The following is a 24,557-nucleotide window of genomic DNA, read 5'->3' on the forward strand; positions in this document are numbered from 1 at the left end:
ACAAGGGCAGAAGCCATGAGTTCAGGCAATTAACTGCCTTATGACCATAAAATCTGATTGTGGTTTCCCGGCCCAGTGTAAGTGAGCTCATCCCTAAATTTTCAGCCAGTAGGTGGGGCTACTATCTCTGAGAAAAATTACACCCAGAAGGCCAAATTCCACTAGGGTAGCTGGGGAAATTAAGTTCAATTAATTTACTAAAGCGGGTAAATCAATTTAAAACTATTTTCGCAAAAACCCACCAGATTCCACAATGTCCTTTACGGAAGGAAATCTGCCATTCTTACTTGTCTGGCCTCCATGTGACTCCAGACCCACAATGTGATTGACTCTTAACTGTCCTCTGAAATGTCCTAAGCTATTTACATCAAGCCACTATGGAAAAGTGAAATAAGAATAAAACCAACTGGACCACCTGGCATCAACCTAGGCACTGGAAATGACAAAGGCACACCCTGCCCCGTCGACCCTACAAAGTCTTCCTAATAAACACCTGGAGACTTGTGCCAAAATTGGGAGAGCTGTCCCACAGACTAGTCACGTAACAACTGGACATAGCTATACTCACTAAATCATAGCTAACAGCCAATGTCCCAGACTAATCCATTACAGATAAGTGGCAAGTAACATTCATGTTGCACAAATGCCAGACAATAATCAAGACGTCTCCAAATCAGAATGTAAACACTTCCCATTGACATTTAATAGCATTACCATAGTTGAATTCCCCACTACCAACATCCTGGGGGTTACCATTGATCAGAACCTTAACCAGACCAGCCACACAAGAACAGGTCAGAGGCTGGGTATCCTCTGATGAGTAAGTCACCTCCTGACTCCCCAAATTCTGTCCACCATCTACAAGTTAGGAGTAAATTCTCTCCAGGATTAGTGCAGCTCCAACAACACTCAAGAAGCTCAACACCATCCAGGACAAAGCACTCTGCTTGATCAGCACTCCATCCACCACCTTAAACATTCACTTCTTCCACCAGTGGTGTATCATGTGTGCAGTGTGTACCATCTACAAGATGCAGACCAGCAACTCACCAAGACTCCTTCAACAGTACCTTCCAAACCTGTGGTCTGTATCGCCTAGTAGAACAAGGCCAGTAGGCGCATGGGAACACCAACCACCTGCAAGTTCCCCTCCAAGTCACACACCATCCTGACTTTCAAATATATCGCTGTTCCTTTACTGTCGCTGGGTCAAAATCCTGGAATTCCCAACTTTACAGCAACTACACAGATGGACTGCAGGAGTTCAAGGCAGCAGCTCACCACCACCTTCTCAAGAGCAATTGGGGATGGCATTGGATGCTGGCCTTATCAGTGATGCCATATCCCATGAATGGATAAAAGCCCCACTAGAACCATGGTAGCGATCTCCACCTACCAGCTGCTCCTCAATCTCCTGTACAGGCGTCTCCATCAAACAGACAGCCAGCCTTTCCAATCAAGCTAGCCATTGGGCAGGAACCCTTCAGGAAAAAATTTAAAATATGTCCTGCTGTTAAAAGCTTCAGGATATTCAGAAAATCTGCACTTCTGGGTTTCCCATCCATAATTCCTCTCCCTCTGCACTGACTGCATCTCTGGGATAATTTTGTCACCTACCTCTGTAAAAAAACCTGAATGGGGCACATGGCAAGTGTGACATCAGTTAGGACAGCAGCCAGCTTTTGTTACTGTTATATGTTCAGTAGGTCTTACAAACAGGTTCTGAGTCTTGCTGAGTTGAATATTAACTGTTTGTTAATAACACTTAATTATGTACATATATACAGGGTATAGCCCAAGCTATGAGCTAACTCCATGCTTGCTTTTACACAGATGGCTGTCCAGTCTCTCTAGTCTCAGGTCATGTTTCTCTTTACATCAAACAGTGGGCGGTACTGTTTCCCCATCCCACATTAAGTCTTGCTATGCCAGATACCCTTATACTACAGTTACATTGAACTTGTGCAGTGCTCACCAGCACTTCAGTGCATTTGTTCAGTTGACGTCTCCGCAGAATGGTTACAGTGTCAGATGATTTGGAAGTTCCTCAGTAAAAACTTGTGATATCAGACAATCAGTTGAAATGAACAGTGTGTTAACAATGGCTTGAATGACATAGGCTTTGTATATTGCCAATGGTGACCCATATCATCACTGAGTTTTCTCATGCATTATCTTTTGTATTTTTCAACAATTTCTCTACTTGTTTACCTCAGGCTAGCTCAGGTGTCATTACCAAGCTGAGAGTCTAACTGCTGAAAAATGCATCATGTACTACTTGGTATAAATTGGTCACTATAGAACAGCCTATCATTTGACTTACCATGTGTAATGCAAGGCGGTGTCCACCACTCTGTATAAAACATGGCAACTTCATTTGGCATGTTGCTTTGGAGGTTAAGGAAAGGTTATTTTTGTTCTGACTAGATTAAAATCATGACGACAAAGTTAAAGTTGATAACTCATTATGATAATGGAATGCTATTGCTTGTGTACACTATAATTAGTATAACACCGTGTTGAACTGTGAAGTGTTTGTGGTTATTTAGCTGCTTTACTGACCAGATCTTTTAACGTGATAAAGGAATGATCTAGTTATCTGTAATTAGCACAGCAAGCAATCCGGATAGAGAAAAAAGTACTCACTTGATTTGTCCTCCTTTATTGAGTAGTCTTGGATGTTAGGGGCTCCATCAAGTCCAGGAAAATTCACAGAGAGAACCATATTTGAGAGGGTGCAATCTTTGCTCACCATGAATCTCTGTAAATAAGAATGAATTACACTAAATTGTATTAATCAAGTTATAACAAATTAGAGCGCTCAAATATAATGATCGATTAGCACCCAAGCAAGGAAAGATATACATCAAACCACTCTGGTTGAAAAATCCCCATAAAGGAAACTATTTGAGTACCTGCCCAAGTCATTGTCTATTAACATATTGATTCATAGTATCAGCCATCTTAACTTCAAAAAGTTCAGATGTACAGCATAATTATGAATAAAAAATTTCCACCTGTTAAGTGGTGAGTTGGCTGTTCATGAGTGGGCTCCATTTGTGAGAGCTCTGGTCTAAAAATGGAGCATGACAGTCACAGCTAACACTTATTTTCCTGCAAACTGAAATAGACTGTTCAATTTCAATTTTCAATATGAACTTTGCAGCTATGACAAAGTGGGGAGGGCAATCAGGTTCACTTAAGGTAAGTAGGGAGCTAAATTGAATAGGATCCAAAAATGGGACAGGGATCTGGATGTCCGATTATTTTGCATGCGTTGATTGTAATGCTGGCAGCAAGTGAATTTCATGCCACCTGCTGATTTGAATGATGTCAGTGTCCAGCCAATGGTAACTGCTGTTGATTGGCTGGAAGGGTGCATGGGGACTAAAATTATGAGTGATCAGCACCATTGAACTTCTTAAAGCTAGCTTGCACCTCTTAAAGGAGAGATGTATTATGACTGGAGCAGGCACTGGCAATTGTGCAGGAAGTGAACCTGAGCTGGGAAACATTGAAGAATGCTGCAACATGAGAGAAAAGTGGGTTCCAAGCTTATCGGGCACTGGAGAAGGTAGAAGGGGAGAACTGGGAGCCAGGAGACACTCCACACATATGCTCAGAAGGGAATGGAAACACATAATCATGGCTGTCAATGCCAGGAGTCAAACACAAGAACCTAGGTGCGGTGCTGCAAGAAGTTCAATGACCCCACATGAGTGGTCAAGGTCAGTGAAAGCACCTTCAAATGCACAATGCTACCAATTGCACTACTAGCCACATATATGACAAATATATACAAATATAAAACATAAAATATATAAAAACACACAAAAACAAATATGACACTCACTGACACACTCCTTTCTCTCTTGCAGGGTAAGGTGGCGCACAACCAGAAGCTAACTGGAGGGAGACAAATGGGCCTCCAAATCCTAACCTTGGAAGAGATGATGCTGGCCATTATTGGATGGTCATTGCTGATGCCAAGGGCAGCAGCAATGCTGAAACATCGAAGATGAGAATATCCTCATACCTAATCCTCCTTTTCACATCCCACTTGCCCCTCATCCCACACGATCTTTTGATTTACAAGCTGCAGATGGTGTAAGCATGCACCTCTTTTTCTCCCCCCTCCCCATACCAGAACCTTATCTTTGCATCCTTGTCCTTGCAGATGACCAAGGAAATATGGTGTGGCCCAGCAGTGGAGGAATGCAAGTAGAGAGTGATGATGGAGATACACCACCATTTGACTTTGCACTTTCAGTCACCAGTTCAGACACTGACACTTCTTAACTTAGGGCGGAATCATTCCAGATTTGCACTAAATGCAGTAGCGGGTGTGAAAAATGACGGTCTATCCACTGGCTGCAATGGCTGGTTTTCGCGCCGTATTGTCCTCTTCCTGCTTCATTAATTATGCAGCCACAGGAAACACACTCATAATGACTCACTGCGTAAGAAAATGTTTCCTCATGTTATCTCTGTTTTCATTGCCAGTTACTTTAGAAATCTGTCCTCTGGTTACTGACCCTTTTGCCCTTTGAAACAGTTTCTCTTTATTAAAACATTCATGATGTTGAACACTTTTTCCCCTTAACCTTCTCTGCTCCAAGGAAAATATTCCGAGATTCTCTAGTCTACATAACTGAAGTCTCATCCTTGGTATGATTCAAGTAAATCTCTTCTGCACCATCTCAAAGGCTATAGTATCTTTCCTAAAGTGTGGTGCCCAGAATTGAACACAATACTCTAGCTAAGGCCTAACTAGTGTTTGATGACATAACTTCAAATCTTTTGTACATTATGCCTACCTTAATAAAACCAAGGACAGCTTAAGCTTTTTTAACAGCCCTTTCAGCTTCTGTCACAACCCTCAATGAATTGCTTAAATGCACTCCCAGGTCTTTCTGTTCCTGCATCCCTTTTAAAATTGCGCCATTTAGCTCACATTGCCTCTCCTCATTCTTCCAACAAAATGTATTACTTCATACTTGGCAGTGTTAAACTTTATCAGTCCATTTCACCAGTCGCTTTCTGTTTTTCTGAAGTCTGTTACTACTGTCCTTAGTTGTTTGCTACATCTCCAAGTTTTGTATCATCTGCAAACATTGAAATGATGTCCCATATATCCATGCTCAAGTCATTAATATATCAAAAAGAGCAGTGGTTGTAACCACAATACCTAGAGAACACCAGCAGTCTGAAAAACAATTGTTCATGCCTACTGTCTGCTTTCCTTACTCAGTTTCATATCCATACTAATATAAAAGCAAAATACTGTGGATGCTGGAAATCTGAAACAAAAACAAAAATAGCTGGAAAAACTCAGCATCTGTGGAGAGGAAAACAATTAACGTTTGGAGTCTGTATGACTCTTCATCAGAACTTCATCAGACTCTTCATATCCATGCTGTTCCTTTAATACTATGGACTTTAATTTTGCTAACAAGTCTATTATGTGATACTTTGTCAAATGCCTTTTGAAAGTCCATATATACATCAACCATCTTCATTATTTTATCAAATAACTCAATCAAGTTAGTCAAACACAATTTGGCTTCAGCAAATGCTGACTTTCATTTATGAGCCCATGCATTTCCAAGTGTCAATTAATTTTATCCTAGGTTATTGTCTCCATATATTTACCCATCAACTACATTAGTTTAACTGGCCTTTAATTTCTGGGTTTATCCTTCTCCCTATTTTGAACAGGGGTGTAACTCCAATCTCAATGCCCCCCCAGCCCCATCTAAGGAGAATTGGATGATTGTGGCCAGAGGCTTCATAGTTTCCACCCTTAATTCACTCGGTAACCTAGGATTCATCCCATCTGGATTGGGCAACTTTTCTACTTGGATTACTTACAACTTTTCAAGTAGCACGTTTTTGACTATTTTTATCCTACCTGATATCACTACTAACCCCTTTATTATTACATTGGCAGAATCCTCTTCCCTAATGAAGACAAATACTAATTACTTATTTAATACCTCAGCCATGCCTGTATAAGAATATCTCCTTTACAGTCCCCTTTAGCCCCACCCTTCCTTTGACTTCTCATTTGCTGTTTATGTTTATAAAAGACTTCTGGGTTCCTTTTATGTTACCACTAATCTATATTTATAATCTCTGTCCCTTTTTTGGATCTCCTCTGCACTTTCTTGGTATTCATCTTGGTTCTCTCCTATATTATGAACACCTAAGCTTGTCATATGCCTCCTTTTTCTGTCTCATTTTAACCTCTGTAACTTAAATAATCCAGGGAGCTTTAACTTTGGACATCTTTCCTTCCCCCCTTGAGGGAGTGTATCTACTCTGCACCTGTACCATCCCCTCTCTGAAGGCTGCCCATTGTTCAATTGCTGTTTGTCTGCCAATTTTTGATTCCAATCCACCTGGTTAGGTCACTTAATTTTAAACTCAGAAATCAGGCTCAAGGATCAAGATGTATGATTACCCTGCACCCAAACTTCATGCTGTCTGATAATTTTAATGATAGAAAAGCAACCCAAAGCTGAATACGCTGTTGTCCGGCTGCACAGCTCAGTAGGGGGCGCAAGTTCATGTGAGGTGAGTACCACTTAAAGCTAGCCTGCACGACTTAACATCAAACTGCACCTTTTAAGGATGAAGTATATTCCAGCTGCAGCAGGGGCTGGATGTTATGAAGGAGGAGTTGGAGATCAGGAGCTTGAGAAATGGCATAACAGGCCAGCGTGTCTGAATTTAGGTTTTCCGCTGCAGTGCTGGAGGTTTTGATGCAGAAGGTGCAGAGGAGAGAGAGGTGCTACTCCCTCAGGGGACCAGGATGCCCTCGTGGCATATAATAAGAACAGCTGGAGCAGGTAACCATCATAGTCGGCCAACAGTCTAGCCCTGAGGACCTGGATGAAGTGTCATACATGTTTAGTGACTTCACATGAGTGATCAAGGACAGTGAATGCACCATCACATGTCATATTGTATCAACTGCAACACGAGGCTCCCACACTGCTCCATTCACCACACTCTGTTCACCTACCCACCAACAACCTCCATCAAATACAACTCATACCTCACAATCATTGCCTTATTTCGCCCTCACAAACTACTGCAAGCTTGGATACTGACGTCTCATGGTTTACATACACTGCCAATTATTCAATGGTGTCGGGCAGGTCTGCAATCAAACACATTGCAGCGCATCCCTCTCTCTTACAGGACAAGGCGGCCACAATTGGATGCTGCAACACCTAACCAGTGGAGCACAGACATGGCTGCATGTTCTTATCCCAGTGAAGAAAACTGTGCTGGAAACCATTGATGACTGAGGCCATGGCCAGCGATGGGACTGAAACTATCGAGAATGGTGGAGTGTTCCTACATAATCCACCTTCTCACACCCCATTACCCCTCAGCCCACAATCACTTCTGATTTACAACTTACAGATGGTGTAAGTATGTATCGCTTGCTTTCTCCTATCTTCCACATCACAGCCCTACCCTTGAGCCTTCCTTTCAGATATCGAAGAACAGCAACCTGGCCAGAGCAGCAGGAGACTGAGAATGATGAAACATTAACACTCATAATCACAGAATTGTTACCGCGCAGAAGGAGGTCATTTGGCCCATCGTGTCTGCACCGGCTCTCCGAATGAGCAACTCATCTAGTTCCATTCCCTCCCACCTTCTCCCCGTAACCGTGCACACTCTTCCTTTTCAGATAAGATTCAATTCCCTCTTGAATGTTTCAACTGAACCTGCTTTTCAGGCCGTGCATTCCAGACCTTAGCCACTCACTGCATGAAAAAGTTTTCTCTCATGTCAATTTTGCTTCTTTTGCCAATTACTTCGAATCTGTTGTTCTCACAGCCACAGCCACCAGCTCAGATACTGGCACTTTGTGTTCTTTAGAGGGCAACAGAGCTGGGATCACAGGTATAGTGAGTCACTAGTCATGAGTGGACTCCAGCCAGGGCATGGGAAGGGGTCTTGCAGGTCCCAGAGGGCAAGGTCATGGACAAGTTCTGCTGCAGAGGACTCATATGTGTACTTTGATGGGGCATTGTACAACAAAAGACTGAAGAACATGCACAAAGCAATGCTTGGGGCGTTGGCAGGCTTGCCAAAAAGCCTGTTGCCGCAGTCAAGAAGCATGGAGTAGCCTGGAACCAATTTGGAACAGGGCTTTGTGCAGAACTCAGAGCCTATACTTTCCAGGATGGAAGTAGTGGTCAAAGTCGTGAGAAGATTTGCAGATCCAATCATGAGACAATGTCTGACTCATTAGCCAGGATTTTCCCCTCGGCGATTTGGGGGTGGGGCCCGCTCGCCGAGGGGAAAATGACATGGGATGACGTCGGGAGGCATCCCCGACGTCATCCTGGTCCCTTTAAATTTTTAGGAAGACAGGCCTACAGTGAAATCAGCTGTCCGCCCGCCGACCTGTCAATGGCCAATTGAGGCCATTGACAGGATAATTAAAGTAATTAAAGTCCTGCCCGTCCAAGTTTAAGGCTGGTGGGCAGGCCAGGAGCCCCAGCGGGCTCCAGATTATTCATGAAACTTCATCCACTGATGGGATGAAGTTTCATGTCCGTTTTGTAAAAAAAGTAATAAAGTTTATGTGTTTTTTATTAACACATCGCATCTTGTGTGACATTGTCACATGAGGGGGACATGTTAATAATTTTTTAATGTTTCTATTTTTACACTTAACTTACCTGTCACTTATCTCCCTGAGACAGGACTTTGCCTCAGGGAGCAGTGCGCTCTCTCACGCGCATGCGTGAAAGAGCGCACTTTGACAGATGGGGCTTCCCTCCTCCCCCGCACAGGAAGCGCATAGCGCTTCCTGTCGTGCAGGCCGCTGGGCAGGCCTTAATTGGCCCGCCCACTCAAAATGGTGGCGGGCTCTGTTTCAGTGGCGGGGGTCAGCTGCCCGCCCGCCGCCGAGCCGATGGGACCCGCCCGCCATCCGAGGGCAAAATTCTGCCCCATTGTGTGTCAGCAATGGATCAGTTGGTAGCGCTCTTGTCTCTGAGTCACAAGGTTTTGGGGTTGAGGTCCCCTCCAGGTCTGGAGAACAAAACATGAGGCTGGCATTCCAGTGGAGCACTGAGGGAGGGCTGCACTATCAGGGGTGCTGCCTTTTAGATGAGACTTTAAACTGATGCCCCATCTGATGGCTCAGGTGGATGTAAACAATTCCATGGCACTATTTCGAAAAAGAGCAAGGGAGTTTACCCCTTTGTCCTGGCCAATATTTATTCCTCAATCAACATCAATGGCATTACCATTGTTGAATCCCGCCACCACCACCACCCCCCCAAGCACTCTCTCCCCGACTATCAACATCCTGGGGGGTTACCATTGACCAGAAACTGACTGGATTAGCCATATAAATACTGTGGCTACAAGAGCGAGTCAGAGGTTGGGAATTCTGCGAAGAGTAGCTCACCTCCTGACTCCCCAAAGACTGTCCACCATCTCCAAGTAAAAAGTCAGGGGTGTGATGGAATACTCTCCACTTGCCTGGATGAGTGCAGTTCCAACAATACTCAAGAAGCTTGACACCATCCAGGACAAAGCAGCCCGCTTGAATAGCACTCCATCCACCACCTCCAACATTCACTGCTACCACCACTGATTTACAGTGGCAGCAGTGTGTACCATCTACGAGATGCACTGTAGCAACTCAACAAGGCTCCTTCGACAGTGCCTTCCATCCCCACCCACTCTACTGCTGAGAAGGACAAGGGCGACAGACACATGGGAACACCACCACCTGGAAGTTCCCCTCCAAGCCACTCACCATCCTGACTTGGAAATATATCACCGTTCCTTCATTGTCGCTGGGTCAAAATCCTAGAACTCACTCCCTAACCGCACTGTGGGTGTACCTACACCACACAGAAAGCGGTGGTTCAAGAAGGCAGCTCACCACCATCTTCTCAAGGGCCAATAAATGCCAGCAACACTCACATCCCATGAACAAATTTAAAAAAACAGATTATCTGAGCATTATCACATGGCTGTTTGTGGAAACCTTGATGTCTGCAAATCGGTTGCAACATTTCCAATATTACAACTGTGATAACAATTTTTTAAAAGTACTCCATTAACTGCAAAGCGCTGATGTTTGTGAAAGGAGTTGTACAAATGCAAATCTTTCTTTTTTTATTTTGTCTCAGCTTCCATTGCAGCAAAATCAGACCCAATGTCCGGTTGCTGCAGTAGAAGGTCAGGCTAAGGTCATGCAACCTCAACTTGCTGCAGCTCAGCTCCTGCCGTCATCGCCGCTGATACCAAAGCTCAAACAGAATACTAGCCCATAGTCCACTCGTTCCCCCTTTGCTTTGTGCTTAAAGCTGTTATTTTCTCGGTTATTATCACAGGCGACTACAGTTGACTTTTGTATCCAAGGTGGACTGCGGGGACTGCTACTGTAACCCTCGTGACTGGGAGCGAGTGGTGTGCTCACAGCCCTTGCTAGGACATGCAATGCCTTCTCACTTGCAGCTCCACTCCTTGCAGGCTTTTCCAACTTTAACCAACCCCTCAAAACACCAGAACTCCGCAAACACAAACCGAGTCAGCAGACAGAAAATCAGCAACTAACCAGCTGTGAGTTGTTGATCATCCCTTTCAATAGCATTGGTGAGGAGTGGGTAGTCGGTGGGTAGTCCATCATGGAGTTGATTGCGTTTTAGCTGTGTATGGCTAAGAGAAGATGGTAACTCGAGTCTAAGCTGAAAAGTTCATATCAAATCCACATTAGACGCTGACTTATGATCTGCCTACTCTGCGTACTTTAAGTGCATGCTTATATTGCCCATGCTAATGCCTTCACCAAGGTAGCATCCGGCATGGGCTATGCCAGGAGGGAGTAGAAGCAGCACAGATGCCATTTTATACTAAAGCGGCAGCTCTAGCATTGAAGCTACTGATGCTATTGGAGCTGAATTTTGTTCCCACTGAAATTAGCCTTCAAGTTAGGTATTTTGTGCTTGATTGTTCCTTGTCTTTTCCATAACTATTTAAAACCTGATGAATATAAATTTGTAAATCCCAGTTGATTATTATTTTTGTACTTCAGATATTTTGGAAAGCACTGTGCCAGCTACCTGCAGTTCCTGTTATGCTCAGGGAGAAGACTGAGACAATCACTGTGTAATCCTTGCTAACTCTTGCAAACAATTAAGAAGGATATCAATGCGGTCTAAAGACAACAGTAGTTGTATGTTATTGGGAAAAAAATGATGTCTATTATAGTGTTTACAAAGCATCAATTGGACACAGGAATATTAAAATTTGTAACATTTTGGCTGTGTCTATTTGTGTATGTCTGATCCTGGGTTTGTGTTCTATCTGCCCTAATTTATGTTTGCAGGCTAATGGGTGTACATGTGTTTTTCTGTGTGTGTGTGTGTGTGCGTGCGCGCATATGGCTTTGTTTATGCTGTTTGTGTGTGTCTCTTTGGTCCTGTGCTTGTCGGCAAGTGTCTGCTTATCTCCCTCTGTGCATGTCTATTCCAGTACGTCAGACTAAACATTATCTTGCTGCGTCAATATCTCTTTACAGGTACAGGTATGGCAGTTATTGTTCGATAAGAAGAAGTTCGTCAGTCAAGTAAAATTGAAATTGGAGCATAGAAAGGGCATTTTTTTGCTAAGAGACAGTCATATAAACTGTTTAGATAATACTGTAGTTTAGAATTATCAATGCTGAAGTGCATGTCAACATTTTGAAATAAATTGGCTGGCTATGTTTATTTTTGCTGCAAGGGTCGCCCATTATGAGCTTTGTGACGGCAGTACTGAGTTAGGTGAAGAAGACAGGAAGTAGTGGAAAGCGCTATGTCTGCTTGGAGTAAATAGCTGAAGAACATGGTACAGTAATTAACTTGTTCAATATATTGGAATTGAGTATTGCTGAAAAAAAGAGACATGCCTTTTGTCTTGCACTCATCAGGACACCACAAGAATACCAATAGTAAAAGGAACAATAATTTATACCGCATGAGAAGAAAGTGCTGATTGGTTGGCAAGTGGACTCTGATTGGTAGAGGCATTGCCATGGAAAATGCACCAGGGGGCAGTTAACTGCCAAGCTTTTGTTCAAATTCAAATCAGGATGAGTGCAAGACGAAAACCTTCGACAGCATGTCTCTTTCTTTTCAGCAATACTCAAGTTCTGTAGTACCGAATGACTATTTATATTAGAATTGCTTTGAAAATGATCATGCCTCAACCCCGTTCTCCATTTGCAAAACTATGCACCTCTATTTATAGCAAAAAGACACTACTTCAATCAAATAACTTTTTAGAATGTTATGTCCTGTCTTCCCTGTTAAAATTTTAAACTCTGAGTTGGTAACAGTATAAGGATGATGAATGAATCAACAATGACGTGTTTGAGTTTGGTAACTTTTGGAACTGTTGAATAATGTGGAAAAAGGGCAGAAACATGATGTACTTTTTGATAGATGAATTTGTCCCTCATTGATGTTCATTGCATTGGGTTAAAGTTGTAAGTTAAGTATAATTTTATTTTAGCTCTATCGTATTGATAATTAAGTATAAAAATTAAGAAAGTGTATACATCAAGTGGGGTTCTCTAGCTCTGTTACATTAATGCTGACTAATTTAGTGTGAAAGAAAGCTGCTGGTTAATCTGCTACTCAAGAGTTGTGAGCTGAGCTCACCTACATAAATTTGGAAAAGCACAAAATTAAAAAGCAAATTGTGCTTAAAAATGCAGTATTGATAGTACTACTGTTGCGTGCACCTAATGTCTTTGTCTTCTTGCCCTGCTTTATATACAGTGACAATCAGCGCATTGCCCATCAGTTCCTTCTTATTTGGTATCCCTTTACCCACACCTTTGAGTCTGCTGTGCACTTTTAAATACTTGAACTCCGATGTATTAATTAATGCTGTGGCTCGAACGAGTCCCTCTCTCAATTTGATTGACAACATATTACTTTTCACCTTTACAGCTCCCAAAGAGAAAAATGATTGTTCAGTAGGATTTGTATATCTGAACAGCTGCCTACATTTAGATATATTTCGCACTGCGCCCTGGAGTCTACAAAAATGCAGCAGTGCGATCTTCAAGGCTCCTTCACTGCCGAGCAGCCCAGGGGCGCCCAATAGGTATTTGGAGCTAACATGTTTGATGATGTGAGACCCAAGGTGCAATAATTGGTGCACTTTGACCATTATCCATTCAATGATTGCTCCCTGAGCACCCCCCCCACCGGGTGCCTGTTTGGCTACAAATGAATTTTCCTCGATATTTCCTTTATCTATCCGTTGTGTTATTTCTTCAAAAAATTGTATAAGGTTAGTCAAACAAAACATGCCTTTGAGAAATCCTTCTTGACCAACCCTGGTTAACTCCTGCTTCTCTAAGAGTTTTCAAATTTATTAGTCTTAGTTTAGCATAAATTGAATTTCTTGACTTATCTCTGTGTCTTCTTTCTTGGAGGCATACTACATTTTCCACACTCCAATCCTCTGGCACATTCTTTTTATTTAAAACAAGTTTTGCCAAGGCATAAATTTCTTAGCACCCCCCCCGCCCTGACCCCGGTGCAATTTCAGCAGCGATGGCGCAGTGAAATGCGCAAAGGGTAAATTCATCCTCCTGCCTCATCAGAATACATCAGGTGAGCAGTGGGTGCTCGTCGGACACGTTGATGCAACTTGCCTGCCGGGACCGTCGGAATTTTGGCCTACCTTGAAACCCAGAGGTAAATCTGGGAAGGGTTGGGGGTGGGAGGGGAAGGTGATTGCAAGGTGGACGACAGTGAACCTGCAATTGTTTTGTGAAGCCAGGAGAAGCACTCTTGTCCCTCCTGATTCCACAAAGTACAGCAAATTTTCCAAGCTTTTGGGTCCTTTGCCTCCAACGGTCCTTAAAGGGTCGCCGTTTAGGCTGCGGAAATGCTAATCAGAATTTGTTGCCGTGCAAACCAGGGCAAATAAATTTAAGGGCAGAATTTTACGTCCCGTGGGCGGGCGTGCGCCCAATCCAAACGGACGTGTGCCTAATCCAAATGGACGTGAAATAGCGCGAGATGACGGCGGGTGAGCATCCCGATGCCATCCCACATGCGAGCGATCTTCAGGTCAGCCAGCGCGCGCTGGTGTCGGAAGTGCGCCCACTGACAATTGAGTGGGAACTTAAAGCCCAATCAAGGAGGCAATTGAAAGCGACTTTTCTTGGCTCGTCCACTTTTACGGTTGGTGGACAGGCCAATCAGCCAGGCGGCATTGACAGTTTTTCTGAAACCTCGATCCAGGGGAGGGATGAAATCTCTGTGGGGAAATAAAATGAAAAGAGATACCTGGGGACTGGTTTTTTATGTGGTACGCTTTCAGATGCTTGATTGAGCTGCATGGACATATTTTACAGCATTTTTGTTGTTTTATTTATTCTGTGGGGGGCTGCAGCTCCCTGAGGCAGCTGCCTGCCTTTAGGGAGCTCACTGGAAGTGCTCACCAGCACCCGCGGTGAGGTCGGCGCCCGTCCTCTTCCAGTCCTCGACGGCAGTGCTGAGCCTTTCTCAGGGCGTTTTTCATGCTGGCTGGCCGTTAATTGGCCAGCCATCGTGAAATAGTGGTCGGGGGCCGAGCGCGGAGGCCTGTTTCCCGTCCGTTCCTGGGCCTGTCGATCACGCGGGCCCAGTGAGTAAAAAATTCAGGCCTTGGAGTTCAGGTTTGAGATGAGTGGAGTCGCCTTATTTCATTATTAAAATGAGACCTGTGCACATTTTAGGCAAATGCTGATGCCAGCTAAAGAAAAGGTTTTGACCAATTTTGCAATGGCCTGAGTTCCTGTGCAGCTTAACATGAGTTTCTGCACTGCTAACTTGGTTATTTTTGTTCCCATTTTAGACCCATAAAACAGATGCAAAAATGTTCAATTTAGACCTAAAGGCATATTCCGTTCCTTTGTCGTAATGCACCTTCCTTCCCCATTTCCTCATTATTCATCAGTTCCAAAAGAGTCATCAAACTTAAAATACATCATTCTTGACTCACTTGTTTCGATTTCCGAAGAAATATCCTTCTGTATTTTGTACCAGAGTCCAATCTTTTGTCTTTAGTGTGCAAATATTTATAGAAAGGTCTACAATTAATGTACTCAGTCCTGCCGCTGCACAGACAATAGGGGAATGAGACCACTCTAAGTTCAAAGCTCACACTCTATGAAGCACTGCAAACTACAAGATCTCACTGTGATCTCACTTATCTATACTGCCTCTTCTAATGCAATGGAGATAGGAATAATTCCACACTCTCAGAAGTAAGCTGTACTCAGAGGAGATATGAGTTGGAGACGAGACAGCTTGAGTAGACCTGATTCCCAGATCATAATCCCTGGGATCTCAACTCATTGCTGGGAGAGTCTGATTGCAGAATTACTTCATATTTACATCCATGTTTTGATACCTATCCAGATCCCTTATAATGGTTTGTATATTCACCCATACATTCATCATTCCATGCACATCTGCATGAAAATATCCATTGAGAGGAAGATGTCTGCCCGGCATATGCTAAATTTTGTGTGACACTTGGTTGTGATAGCATCCAATTATCCCACTGAATTCATTCCCAGTCAACTTAAGGATAACTTCCAGTTATATGGGACTCTATTTTGCAGCCTCCCCACTGACACATTTGAAGGCAGAGAGACTCGTAAAATAAAATGGGTAGCCTGCCCCCCCATCCTCCCACCCACTCCTGACCTCTCTCCTACATTACAGTGGGTGGTTACAGCATCAGGCAGCCTGCCTGCCCTTCAGCCTATTGAGGCCCTTAAGTGGCCATTTAAGAGCATCATTCTGCCTCCACAGCTATAATATGTTTGGCAATGGAAGGTGGAAGCAAGACGGGCAGTCCATCAGCTTTCAGTGTGGGCTGCTGTCTGGCGGGGAGAGGGGTACCTCCTTTGGGGATTCCCTGTGCCCATTAGAGGCAGCCACACCACCCCACTACCCCAACCTCCCTCCAAGATCATACCTCCCCCCTTTAAGCCTCCCTCGCCCAGCCTCTAAAACACAGCCACCTCCCCCCACCCCACCACCCCACTGGGTCTGCCACCCAGGCCTGTCCAAAATCTCTAGACTTATCTAAAGTTGAGGATCTAGCAGTCTTCTTCATTGGGACTGCTTGTAATCCCGGCTGTGGTCACTACTCAATTCTGGCGCTGCAGATTGCTGGCCAATCTCTCGAAGGTGGGATTTCCTTCCCCCAGAAGTCCTACTCTGACTCAGTTAAGGCTATCCCCAGCATAATATTGCAGCAGCGAAGCCAGGTTTCAGGTGGGTGGGTTGACCATGGACTTTTCAGTTATGAGGGGGTAGGCAGGGAATATGCCCCCATCCACCCCCCATAAAATCTACCCCATCATTTCACATCTACCCATGAAACCATGGAGACTTCCAGATGAATCAAGACTATTCAACCAATCTGCATCAATGCTGGATCTCCAACTGGACTTATCTATAGAAATTAACTCTTTGGTTGACTCAGCCAATAGTTACTTGTTATTAAAGATTTATATTCTAACAATGTTTGAATTGAAAAATGTTCTTCTAATGCCCCCTTTATGCTTCTACTACTAAACCTAAATTGATATCCCTTCATTACAGATTCCCCAACGGTACAAGTAATCGAACAGATTCATTTTCATTGGGTCACCCTCTGCCATTTCTGCCAGCTCCAGCTTTATGCCACCAACAAACCCACATTCCCCTCACCTGTCAGCATTTTGAAGAGACTAGTCCATTTTTGAATCGCTCCCGGCCCCCACACCCACTTCCTGTTACATTATCCTCCCAACCCTGGAGCCTGGAACCTAAAGCAGATATGGATCTGAGGCATTGCTTTAGATAACAAGTACCAGGAATAACTTACAAGTGGCCTGATAATCAGCAGGAACAGCTGCCTGCCTCCTGCAGGCTTGGCAAGGCATAACAGGCTTGGGAACAACATGCTTTGGCAGGCCTCAGGCAGCAGGCTTCAGGCGAGACAAGGTAGCTTCAGGCTCCAGGCTCCAGGAAAAGGAGATGGAGCCTGCCTGCTGAAGCACATTGTCGCCATTCCCAAGCCTGCTATGTAGCCAGCTTGTAGCCTGGAGCCTGAATCCTGAAGCGGGGCCTGACAAAGCACATCCTTATGAGATTCCTGCTACGTTAGCACCACTGGGATCCAGAACCATTGAGTCTTTACGCTTCTTGCCTTCCATTTCCTATGTTAGCAAATGTTTCTGCCTTAATCCGGAATTTTCCGACCATGCCATAGCGGGACCCATCGCGGGGGACGCACGCAGGCCAGTAAAAAGTCCATTGACTTTCGGTGGGACTGGGCAATTCCTGCAAATTCTGCCTTTAAGAAAGTTATAGCTTTGACCCATTGGTCCTTTCATTCTTAATTAAAGAAAGTTTACCACTTCCAGATGGGGGAAAAAAACCCATAAATCTCCAAAGAAGTAACTAACCCACTCGTTAGGGTATTTTACTAGCTGAGAACGACTATAATTACAACTGCGGGCCATTAGGTGAGATGATCCTCACAATCTGGCTACTGCTTCACTTGCCTTGCACCTCCCTCAGTCATACAGTTCAATCACAGCAGCACTGGAGGCGCTGAAGCCTCCTTGACTGCCTGACAATGACTGGATCAAATTACATATTACATATTGCAGAGAGTGTCGAATTACTCTACAGCAGGCAGGATCTCATTACACATTCGAGAAACTGTTAGCTGTGCCTTGTCCTCCAGGAGGACCAATCAGAAATCTGGTCCTACCCACTTGTGGTGTAAATGAATGATGAAAGGTCACGAACCTGAAACATTGGCTGGAAGACTGCGGAGGCAGCAGATATTCTGTTGCCGGGCTGACAGCTGTGGGGGTGGGTGCACTGGGGGCAACGCTGCCTTGGCAGGTGGCAGGACCCAGACCACATTTTGCAGGTGGCAGCCAATTTGACGGCTGCCATTAGGACTGCTGTCCTATTAAGGACGATAATCTGCCCCAAGAGCTGCTGGCCTAATCACAGGGCTGGCACCTCAACAGCCTCAGCAGTGCCACCGCTAGCAGTGCCCACTGCTGGGGCTGTACCTGCCGGATGAGAGCACATCATTGACTGGGCACCCTCGAAGTGGGATCTGGCGGGGGGGGACGTCAGGGCCAGGCAGGCAGGCACTGGTGAGGGGGTGGGGGGCTGGTGGCAGAGGATCGCTGATTTCAGGTGGCGCTGCTGCCATAGGGGTGGCTGTGCCATGGTGATGACCATTGCTGCCAGGCTGCCCCTCCAAGATCCAAAGAGTGCTGAGTATTTCCAGCATTCCCTGTTTTTCATACAACTAATTGCTTTTTTTAATTTCTCAAATCCAATGAAACTTTTGAATCCTTCTATTAAATTTCTCTTCCTCCTTCAGCCATCGGGACAATTTATTAATTGACAAGGTCATAATATGCGTAGATAAAAGGTGTTAAATTGAGGCCATGCCTCAATAATTAATACTATTCAATACTCAAAACTATTCAAAGGACAGTAGTAATTTCTTGGTGCACTGACCTACATTAATTTCTCAATCTGCACAAAATCTTCCACTCATTTGAATGGGAATGCTAACCCAGCCTGCTTGAGACACTCCAGCCAACAAAATTCCTTCTGTATTACACTGAAAAGGGTCTTTATACTCTATTTAAGCTTTCTTGAGATGTTGCTTGAGATGTTTGTTTATGTGAGGAATACAGTGTAAGATATTATTCATCACTTGCAGCGCTCTATAAACATAGGAATAGATCCGACATGAAAAAATCTTTTAAATCACAAAGTAAACACAAAACACCACAAGGTAATTTCACAAGTGCCACCTTCCCCTTTTGTGATGTATTATGACTCAGTTTATCTATATTCCTTACAGTCTTGAAAACTGATAATCTAACCCTGAGCTTCTCTTCTCCAGCATAAGCATTCCCAGCTTACTTAGTATCTTATTGCAGCTAAGAGGCTTAACCTCTAGTAACGGTTAATTAGTTACCTTTCCCTGTACCAAACTGTCATACTGTTGGACAGTGACCAGAATGATGCACAGCACTCGTGCGGGGTCAATCCTGTGCTCTTCAAAAGTTCAGTTACAACCTTGGTCTTATGCACGTTCCCATTGTTACCGCATACCTGCGCCAATTGTCACAATGAGCTATCCACTAGTACCCCCAGGTCCTATCAACCCTGCCCAACATATAGCCAGCAATAAGTTCACATGCATGAAGCAGGTATACTAGCCATAGAAGGAGCCGATTTGGAAATCTAGTGTTCCTATACTATAGACTGGCATACCAGTAGCATCATGTATGTTGTGGGCCCCTACACCAATTCTGGGATTTGGGACTGGGTAGGGGTCAGGGCAGGTGGACATGTAGAAGTTCCAGCTCACTGCATTGAAAACAGGACTTTTGGAATCTCTTGGCTTGTGTTTTTATCAAGGATTGGGCCTCTGTCTCTTTCACACTTGCTCCATATGTCCATCTCTTGCTTTTGGGGTTGGAGAAGGCCTAGTTAAAGCCATAAAAAACAAACGTTGACCAGATGGAGTAAACAGGTAACGTCTCTGTTTGGGTTAACGTTTCGACTATGTATGACTCTTCTTCAGAGTCATACGGACTCGAAACGTTAACTCTGTTTCTCTCTCCACAGATGCTGTCAGACCTGCTGAGTTTTTCCAGCATTTTTTTGCTTTTGTTTCAGATTTCCAGCATCCGCAGTATTTTGCTTTCATCTCTGCTTGGGTGATTAAGCAACTTTTCGAACATATTCCTCTCCTTCACATGATTTATCGCTTTCCTCCTTCAGTCATCAGGACAATTTATTAATCGACAGGATCATAATAGCTTAGATAAAAGACACTTGTCTTGCGGATTTTGCATGAGGTGTTAAATTGAGGCCATGCCTCAATAATTAATACTATTCAATACTCAATACTATTCAAAGGACAGCAGTAATTTCTTGGTGCATTGACCTACATTAATTTCTCAATCTGCACAAAATCTTCCACTCATTTGAATGGGAATGCTAACCCAGCCTGCTTGAGACACTCCAGCCAACAAAATTATCAACCAAGGAATGACTAACCTCATCTCAGCCAGAATAGGCAAGTGGCAGACAAATATGAGTGACACAGAGATTTGAATGGCAATCTTCACTGGGGCTGAATGCAGCACCAATTATTTACTTTATAACTTGGCTTCTGTCCTAACTACTTTTATCTGTATTTAGACTTGCAGTTACCAAGTCCCACTTTTAAATTTCATTTTAAAAGAAACATTTGGTATATTTGTCATTCAATGAAAATCATCACTTTATTATACATTTAACTAGAGTGCGGAAGGTTCCCTAATTAACAGTTGCACCTGTAGTAATTATGGTTTTATTTCGTGTAATGTACCTTTAAGAATAATATCTGTAAGGCAGGATCACATGATCTGTGGTAGCCAGTAAGAGAGTAGCGTGAGCTTCCTCAACAGTCGGTGTGGAGTTGGAGTTGAAAGCACATGTGTAGTTGCTGCTGAGTATATTGTATATAAACTTAAAGTTTCCACCCAAAAAGTGTCTGCAGATCAACTCTATCATTAATAGTACAACTCAGCCACCCTACAACAGCACCAATTGCATCACTACATTATCTGTGGTACAAAGCAAGTAATCTGTTTCATATCATTACTCATCCCAAACTGGCATTGTCCGTTCTTTTGAGAATTTGCAGGTTTGCGCTAAATTCTTTGTTCATCACAAGGCGTGTGAGCGTTGTGCTAGTGAATGTGTTAATGAAGACAATACTTTGTTACAAGACTTAAAATGAGAAAGCAGTTTGCTTACTCGTAATGGCATTCTTCCTCCATGAGCCCCACAGATAATCAAATATTAAATATGTACCTTTGGATCTCATCCGACATTTCTCAAAACCTATTTACTCAGATATGTTTTGTAGTAGCAGCTTAATTTAGTTAACAGTATAAGTTTTTGTCCTGCTGGTTAATTTTAAATGTTTTAAGTTGTCACATTACACTGCAAGCAGTAGAAAGAAATAGGCCGTCCTTCCCTTTAAAAAAGATAAATAGGTAAAATGTCAGTTTTCTTGTCAATATTGAGCCACTAACAAAAGGGGGAAAATGTTGTTTTTGGAAATGCGCAACTCTCGAGCACGTGATTTTGTTAGGGGTATAAAGAAGTTTGCCACTCGGATAATCTCTCTCCCATTCTCTGCACATCCCACATTGCTTCATAATCCATAAGTTATTTTCTGAGAGATGTTTGTTGTCTTTGCTGACAAATAAAGCAGCAAACTTATGCACAGCAAGCCCCCATGAACAACAATGAAATAAGCAGATCATTTAATCTCTTGAGGGTTTTGGTGAAGAGAGGCTATGGGAGAACTCCTTGTTCTTCTTCAAAAGAAGTTTTGAGGGACTATTTACCATAACCTTAAAGAGGTTTTAATGCCTCATGTAAAACACAGTGCCTCTGAAATTGCAACACTCCCTCAGTGCTGCACTTCAGTGTCTGCCTTGGAAATGGACCTGAACCCATGATCCTGTGACTCAGAGGCCAGGAGACTTCTACTGAATCCAGCTGGCATGTGCATTACAGCAAAGGGGGTGATTTAAAAATAGCAGCCAATCATAATGCCTTCAGTAATAACACTGCTTCCATGACTCTGGCAACCTGTGAGCCTGTTGGTGTCTTATTAATTCAGCTGTAGATCATGCATTTTAAAGTGGAAAATAGCTCAACAGGAGATCACAAACCCACAATTTACTGACCAGGCTCTGTAAATTTGGATTATTTCTAAAATGACATGATGCAATTTATTTTGGGGATGGGGGAAAATGCCCTCCCCCTCAATTATGCAAAGGACAGGGCAAGCATGGGAGTTCATTATGCAGACGGTAAATACTGTGTCAACTGCTGAAAGACCTCAACGGAAGTGTGAAAGACATCAAGCAACATAAGAGCACTTAGGTGTGCTAGACCATTGCACTAAAGCAGCAGGTTCTGGATATATATGCATACATTGGAAAGTGGTAGTTAAAAAAAAACATGAAAAACAGCTGTACAGGCACCAAAATTTTTAACACAAATGTCACACTTCAGTGAAAACAACATATTTATGCAAATTATATCATACATTGCATCAAAGAATGATAAATGTAGGAAAGCAAACAAGTCCCCCAGCTCAGATTGCCATGTCTCAATCAGCACTGTTCTTATGTTTAAAGACAAAAATAAAAAATAATCATAGGGCACAGTTGGTGGACTCTCAGTGTGGACATATTGATCCCATATGAACAAACTACTGCCAATATGTCTTGGAGGGAGAGTTTGGGAGACAAGTGAAACTGTAGGATTGTACTGAACTTGTACATATTCTAATCTTCCAATATTCTACGATTTGTACAATATATTACATGAATGTGTTAACACACATGGTGATTATGCTCAAGCATATTAAGTTCATAATGAGAGTACAGTGCCATATGGGCAAATATGCTTATTTACTCTTTGTGTGCCATCAGACATCATGGAGAACATGCTCACCCTTTATCTGAAGGTGAAACGCCATGCTTGAAGTAATCACCACCACAGATACACACTTACAGAAAAAGTCAATGAGGATTCACAGGGTGAGACACCAAACATTGGTAGTGAAAGGGTGGCAAAGGTAAGAAAGTGAATGCTTCTCCTGAATTGTACGGAGATATAGACCATGGTGGACCAAAATAGAAAATGTTCTGGCACCCAACATTCTGCTATCTTCAAAATAAATTATATATTGGAGTTTCAGTTTTCACCGCCATCTGTCATTATGCCAAGACCAAACTTGCTTGGATAATGGCTACCAGCAAACAAGGAATGAACTGCGAAAACCCAGAGGTGCCTATGCTGCCAATGCTCACACAGATGAGTGGGCACAGCAAGTAGATACCCTGCAAGCATGGCACGTGTGGAATAATGTAAGTGCAACTGGCTTGGTATTCATCTCATTGACAGTTTTGTGCCATTAATTTAAATCATGACGTGGTGATACTTCTGAAAGCCATAGAGATTTCAGGGAAGAAGACTACGCGCAATGATCCTGATGCTGCTCCTGCTGTTGCACCAATGATAGACACAGATGCTGATGGTGGGCCTTTTATATAACTTGCAGCTCACCAGATGGTTGTGCAGCTACCCACTAGTGCTACTTGTTCAACTAGGAGAGTATCTGGAAACACTAAAACACACGCACATCCAACACAGAAATGTTCACTAAGATAAAAGCAAATTACTGCAGATGCTGGAAAAACTCAGCAGGCCTAACAGCATCTGTGGAGAGGAAAATAGAGTTAACCTTTCGAGTCCCTATGACTCTTCTTCAGAGAAATGTTCACGACAAGCAAGGGGCAAATACATCAGTAAAGCATGTAAATAACCCTGGTCTGAACTGCAGTTCCATTTTAAGGTATACAAGACCAGTTTGGACCAGTACCAAAAATTTCCCAAGTTTTACTGGTTTTTCCTTCTGCGTATGCAATGATGTACAATTCAGTCACCTTTGCTGTGTTGCTGTCTGTGGTTTATTCATTACAGAGAAAAGAGAATGGAGCTTGCTCAAAAGGCAAATTGCTGACTTCTGAGGTCATCCCTGTAGGTGCCTGGGCTAACCCTGCAGTTTAGAGAAATGGATAATCCTTACTGCCACTCGCAGGTATAATTTAGGCTGTTCAAAGAGTGATCTAAAATGATAAATTAACATATTAATCGGATTGATTGTTAGCAACAAAATGCCTAACAAGTAAAAGGAGCTTCCCAAAGAACAATCATTTTTAAATCATTTGGACAGCAGAGTCTGGTCCACTGGGATAGCTGATCCAAACCTAATCTACAGGGGCCTGATTTCCAACCATTGTTTAGCTAAATCTGGAAGGAGTTAGCAAAATGTATGATAAAAAATATTAGCTGCTGAAATCTGAACAGTTTCTTTTTGTATCTTCTCTACAGATTGATAGAAAATAAATGTTTTTAATAGTAGCAGGGCGCCCCTCCTAGTCATTGTATTCCTGGCTCCTCTGCTAATTCATCCTGAAATAACTGCTTAGCACGGACTTACCCCTAGTGGTTCGTTGTGGAGTATTTCTGTGACTTTTTCCATCCTGATGTTGAGCTGAAGCCACACTGGACAAGTCCTTATGAGTTTATCCAGGATACTGATACCTGGATGTGCTACCGGCAGTGAGGGGACAGGAGGTGTGAGAGGCTGTCCGCGTTCATCTTTCGTACCTAGTAGTGGGCTGAATGGACATAGAATGTAAGTTTGCTGCATTCCGTAGTGGCTATGGCACTGGCCACATCAGCACACTAACACAGTGTTGACAATTGGATCATTTAACACAATAGCATGAGTGAAGTCAGACTTTGCAAAGTTGAAGCTGCAGTTTAATGCAAGAATATGTGAAATGCATTAGGAGAAAGCTCCTGGGATAGTAAGGCACTTTGTTTTTTTTTTAA

General features: G+C 43.3%; 1 protein-coding gene across 1 annotated transcript in view; it reads right to left on the bottom strand.

The window, feature by feature from the left end:
• rin3 (Ras and Rab interactor 3) overlaps nt 1-24,557 on the bottom strand; it is a 95,504-nt gene that overhangs the window by 70,356 nt on the left and 591 nt on the right. Inside the window, exons 2-3 of the mRNA XM_078562235.1 lie at nt 24,160-24,340; nt 2,647-2,761 (exon numbers count right to left, since the gene is read on the bottom strand). Of these exons, the coding sequence (XP_078418361.1) occupies nt 2,647-2,761; nt 24,160-24,340 (296 nt within the window). The remainder of the gene's footprint in view (nt 1-2,646; nt 2,762-24,159; nt 24,341-24,557) is intronic.

This window comes from Cetorhinus maximus, chromosome 18, assembly GCF_964194155.1.
Source record: "Cetorhinus maximus chromosome 18, sCetMax3.hap1.1, whole genome shotgun sequence".
Classification (NCBI taxonomy): Eukaryota; Metazoa; Chordata; class Chondrichthyes; order Lamniformes; family Cetorhinidae; genus Cetorhinus; species Cetorhinus maximus.